Here is a 5,223-nt window from a genome sequence, read left to right as displayed (position 1 = left end):
CGCATTTGCCTATCGGCCGTGGATTGGCTGGCGGGCGCGGAAGGAAAGTTGTGGCGGAGGGGCCCGCGCGGTCCGGGGCGGCCGCTCGGCCGAGCCGGAAGCATCGGAAAAGGCCAGCGGGGGCCGGGGGCCGGGTCTCTCCGGCGGGCGCGTTCCCGGGAGCAGGAACGCGGCTCGCGCCGTGTCCCGGAGTTGTTTTTTCTCTTCGAGTGAAAAGGAGTGGGCACGGAGCTTAGTAATCCCGAGCTGGAAACTCTGACTCTGCGCCGCGCGGTGCCTCCAGGAAACGCTCGGAGCGGCCCCGGGCTCCGTGCCGGGCGCTGGTCGGAGCTCAGAGCCGGGAGGGGGCAGTTCGGGGTGCTGTGTGTGCCGCGCGGGAGGTCTGTCTCCGCGCCCAAGAAGCGGCCCGAGCGATGCCCATCTCTTCGGGGCGGCCGAGTGTGTGATAACAGGTGTAGCGATCCCCGGGGCTTGCTCGGAGACGCCATTTCCCGGCAGCCGGGCTGCTTGGGATAATGCAGGCAGGCCTGGCTAATCCACGCCCCGTCTATCCAGATGTCTGGTTTATCCAGATGCCTGGTCTGCGAGCGGCTTAAACGGCCCGGCGTCCTCGACGTGCCTCTGCTGCCGGCTGAATAATCCGGGGACATTTTTAATCCCAGTAAAAAGGGAGATCTCCGTGGTTGGGGGCCAGGCCTGATGCGCCAGCCGCTCGTGGGAGGAGGCGGGGGTGCAAGTGACCCTGTGGGTGGGCAGGCAGCAGATTGACCAGTAAAGGTGGGGGCAGGAAGCTGCCCCAGGCTTGCGACCGTCTCGCGGTCCCGGTGAAGTGGGGAAGGGCCTGGGCTGGGGGAGCGCAGTGTGCTGGTGGGTTTGAACAGAAGACGGGGCAGAGGCAGGCGTGGGTGCCCACGCGCGATCCCAGCCTGCCTGCGTAGCGATGCGGTGTGCCCTCCTGACGGCGACCCAGCACCCAAGCCTGCGCTGGGCCCCGCGCGGTGCCGCCAGGCTGGGCTGCAGCTGTGCGCCTCAGACCTGCCTCCGCGCTGCGAAGCCAAGAGCTCGGAGCCAGGGTCTGGCACTTCCTCTCTGCAGCGAGCGTGAAATAGGCCCCGGGTGGTTTCTCTGGGGTGGGAAAGAGACTGCGGTCGGTGCCCGCGGTTGCAGCAGGGCAGCGCTCGGCGGGGAGGGGCGCAAGTGGCCGTGGGAGCCTGCAGGCCGCGTGGGTGAGCTGTGGGCTGGCGGGTTCACGTGAGCGCGGGAGGGTGGGAACCGAGCCAGGGCTTTGGCTGCTAAGCAGAGGCAGGAAACCAGCGCCTTGCCTGCCTCTCGTGGACCGCGCTGCGCGCTCCAGACCTGCCCCTCGCCCTCAAACGGGGCTGGGACTGAGCGCCCGTCCGCTCGGCCTGTCGCGGTCCCTCGCTTCCTGTCTGCCTCCTCCATTCGCCCGCTCCGTCTGTGTCTTCCCCAGCCCGGCAGCTGTCCCCCAGAGCCGTGGGCTGCAAGCGGGGGAACTCACTGCCTCTGCCTGTCCCTTTCAGGATCTAAAAGAGAAGAAGGAAGTCGTGGAAGAGACAGAAAACGGCAGAGATGCGCCCGCCAACGGCAATGCTGTAAGTACCAGCCTGAGGCCCCAGCTTTGTTCCCGAGGACTCGGTGGCTGGTGCTGCCCGCTGATCCCAGAGCCCCAGGACAGAGGGAACATGCTGGTAGCGTCGGTCAGGGAGACCTGCCCACCCGTGAGGCTGGGACGGGGTCTGGTGCCCTGCGTTCACCTTCAAGACTGCCCAGCTCAGGCACGTGGCTCTTCCAAGCCTCGTCAGCAGCCGGGGGCAAGGGGTGGGGATCCCTGGCACACCCCAGGATATGGTCTTTAAGCTGCATCCCTCGAGGCGGGCGGCCCCTGACCTGCCATCCCGCTGAGGCCCATCGCTCACAACCTCCCTGGTGCAGGTTGTCTAGGCCAGGAACTGGCCAGGGTCCTGGCCCTCGGCCCGCCCCAGGGCGAGGCAGGAGGTGGCAGGGCTGGCGATCTCTGGCGCAGCGCGGTTTTAAGTGAGTGCTCTGTCTCGCCAAGGAGAACGAGGAAAACGGGGAGCAGGAAGCTGACAACGAAGTAGACGAGGAGGAGGAAGAAGGCGGCGAGGAGGAGGACGAGGAGGAAGAGGGTGATGGTAACTTCCCTCTCCCCGCTCCTGCCCTCCCTTTGCTGCCCCTGCCTGGGGTGCTTAGCTGCTCCCCTCGCTGGCCCCAGCCTGGCGTTCCCTGCTCTTCTTCCCCCGCCCCGGTCGGCTCCCGCACGTGCCCCAGCAGGGCCGGCCGAGGGCAGACGGCCCGGCTTGTGCCCGGAGACTGCACCAGGGAGGCCGACGCTGCTCTGACCCCGGGCAGCCGGGGCGTTCCTGTCCCCCGGCAGTCGGTGCTGGCTGCTCCGGCCCCCGGGGCAGCTGCGGTGGTCAAGCTAGAGGCCCCCAGCATCTGCCCAGGGTACTTCCCCCTTCGCAGCCACCCCGCGCTTCCCTGGCTGGCTTGCCTGGAGAACACGAGCTATTTTTATCGCCCGCTGAGGCCGGGAGGAGGTGGCCACGCTGTCATTAGCTTGCACTGTCACAGCTGGCTGCAGCTGGGCTAATCGCTGCGCTGCAAGGCCGCGGCACTGACCCACTAACCTGGCAGGGTGGGGGCGGGGGCAGGGGCAGACGGCCGGGAAGGGGCTCCAAAGCCTTCCAGGAATCCCGCGGTTGAACCGAGGCGGTGGTAAGCCCAGGTCTCTTGTCTCTTCTTGGGAAGAGACACCCTAGCTGGTTCCCCCTTGCCCCCAGCCGGTGCAGAGGAGAGGGCTCTGCTGTGGGCAGGGGCTGGCCCCTGGATAGCTTGGTGGGGTGGCAGGGGGGATGCTCGCCCTTGGGACTAGCTGCCTTTTCCGCAGTCCCTTCCCAGGGCTGCCTGCTGCTTTGGGGAGGAGAGGAAGTGACTGCATTGCCTGACTTCCCTGTTTGGAGGCGGGGAGGGGGTGTTGCCTGGATACCCTAGTAACGAGCCTCCTCCATGCCTGGAGAGATGTGTGGATCTTGCAGAGCCCTCCCCGTGGGCAGGCCGGGGCTTGGAGCCCCCTGGCAGGAAGGCAGGGCTAGGACGTGGGTGCCCTAGGCTAGCTCCTGGCTCGTTGCGTGTCCCAAGGTCATCGCCGTGTCAAGGATCGGCTCCGAAGTCGCAGCCCAAACCCAGCGCTTTGCAAAAGGCAGCTAGGGCAGCCAGGGGCTCCCTGCGTGTGGTGCCCAGCAGCCGCCCTGTGTCACAGGATCACCTTGGACATTGTTACTGCCTTGGCTGAAAGCAGCTCGGGCGGCTAAAAACACCCCGATCAGCTTGGTCGCTTCGCCACAGCCCGGGATGCCCTAGTCCTCGGAGACGCAGGCAACGTGGTGTCTGAGCACCCGCTGACAAATGGGGGCTGCGGGTGACCCTAATCCCCAGACGTGTGGCCTGTGATATCGGTGCGGAGCTCGCTTCCTGGCCTCGACGCTTGTGAGCGCTGCCAGGCTGCCCGCCGCACAGCTGGGTAAATCCTGTGCCCCAGTCCCAGCCCTGCAGCCAGGCCACGGGGAAACCGGGCTGCCTTGTTCTGATCCACTGGCCTATTTGAGCCCAAAGTGGGTCAAGTCTGCGACTGCCTCTTCCCCCTCTCGCCTTCCCCCGCCCCCCCGCTGTCCAGCCGCCTGCCCGGCCGCCCTGGAGAACGTGCTCGCCGTTGCGGTAATTAGGAAGTGTTGTGACTCAGAACTAATGCGTCCTGGCTCTCTCAACTCATTAAAGGTGGCCTAATAGCGGCGAAGAGAAGCATAAGTAATGCAGAGCGGTTAGGCAGAGCCGCCGGGAGAGAGCCTTTCCTTTCCAGTGCGAGTGAAGCACGCCTTCCCCCACGGGGGGATCGGCGAACGCAGCCCCTCCCTGCCAGGCTGGGGCGGACCAGCCGGAGGGGTCAGCACAGCTCCAGGCCCCCCATGTTGAGATCCCCCCCTTCCCCCCGGGCTACATAAGGCGGTGGCATCCTGCCAGCCCCCATCTGCGTTAGGAACTCGCTGCTCGGACCCAGCCGGCTGGGGACAGGTTACTTTGGCATCTGACTCGGGGCAAGCCCTGGGTACTCGAAGCTGGAGGGCAGAGGGGGTGGCCCCTGGCTGCTGCGTGCTTTGCTGTGGAGGTGCTGGCTGGCGCTGGCGACACGTGCGAGGCACGGCCCGTGCCCTTGGGCCTGCAGGGAGCCCGAGGAGACGCCTGGAAAGAGTTTGCTTTCAAGGACTGGTTCCCCTTCCAGCTAGGTCTCTGCCTCCCCGCTTCGCAGCCTGCCCTCCCCACGTCCTTGCAGCTCAGCTGCCGCCGAGGTCTCATGTTCCCTCCTCCCTTCCCCCAGGTGAGGAAGAGGACGGTGACGAAGACGACGAAGCCGAGGGGGCCACAGGCAAACGGGCGGCTGAGGACGATGAGGTGAGCGTGGATGGATCCCAGGTGCTTTGCTGGAGCAGAGCTGGCTGGGTCCCCCAGAGGGATCCACCATGGCACGTGGGCCGGGGAGCCTGGCTGGGCTCTTGAAACCCAGCTCCTGCCCCCATCCCAGGCATGGCTCTCGCGTTTGCCTCTGGGGAGCTGCCCTTGGGGACTCAGCCCACTTCCATTTATACCTGTGGCCTGCTTAGGAGCGCCCTCGGCTGCAGCCCGTGCTCCTGCCCCGGGATGGCGCAGCTGGGAGGGGAGTCTTCCTCCGTGCTCTGCTGGCAGCTGGGGAAGGGGCTGGCGCGACCCCGGACGCCCTGGCTGGATTAGGAAGGGAACGAGGGGGGTGACGGATGCTGAACTCCAGCACAATGGTGCTAGGAACCGGCTCTGCCCTCTCCAGCCCTTGGCCTCTCTTCTGGGCAGTGCCAGCGGCATGTCAAAGGGTGCAAGAGATGGGGCCGGCGTGGGGAAGACGGCCGCTTCCTGAGGAGAGCGGCAGCTCACTGGGTACCTCGGGGTGGGGTCTGCGCAGAGCCAGGTGCACAGAAAGGCCACTCAGATAAGGCCCCTTATCTCCGCACGGGAGAGGAAACCGAAAACCCGCCTCTAGGAGCAAAGGCTGAATCCCTTCTTGCTGGGGCTGGCAGGGAGGCAGAGGGAACCACGGTCCTTGGCCACTTCATGCTGCTGTCCCTGCTGTCACCCCCCCCCCCCCCCGGCCCCCCC

The 5,223-nt window shown here is 66.4% G+C and overlaps 1 protein-coding gene across 3 annotated transcripts in view; it reads left to right on the top strand.

Moving 5' to 3' along the window:
- PTMA (prothymosin, alpha) overlaps nt 1-5,223 on the top strand; it is a 6,798-nt gene that overhangs the window by 1,197 nt on the left and 378 nt on the right. The window contains exons 2-4 of one of the 3 annotated variants that reach the window (XM_019503432.1): nt 1,542-1,613; nt 2,078-2,168; nt 4,415-4,488. In XM_019503432.1, coding sequence (XP_019358977.1) covers nt 1,542-1,613; nt 2,078-2,168; nt 4,415-4,488 — 237 coding nt within the window. Of the gene's footprint in view, nt 1-1,541; nt 1,614-2,077; nt 2,175-4,414; nt 4,489-5,223 lie in introns of all 3 variants that reach the window. The other 2 variants (XM_019503431.1, XM_019503430.1) reach the window with 2 other exon arrangements.

The sequence above is a fragment of the Gavialis gangeticus genome, unplaced genomic scaffold (genome assembly GCF_001723915.1).
Source record: "Gavialis gangeticus isolate Ggan-Ray unplaced genomic scaffold, GavGan_comp1, whole genome shotgun sequence".
NCBI classification, from domain to species: Eukaryota; Metazoa; Chordata; order Crocodylia; family Gavialidae; genus Gavialis; species Gavialis gangeticus.
This window is presented reverse-complemented; position numbering and strand designations above follow the sequence as displayed.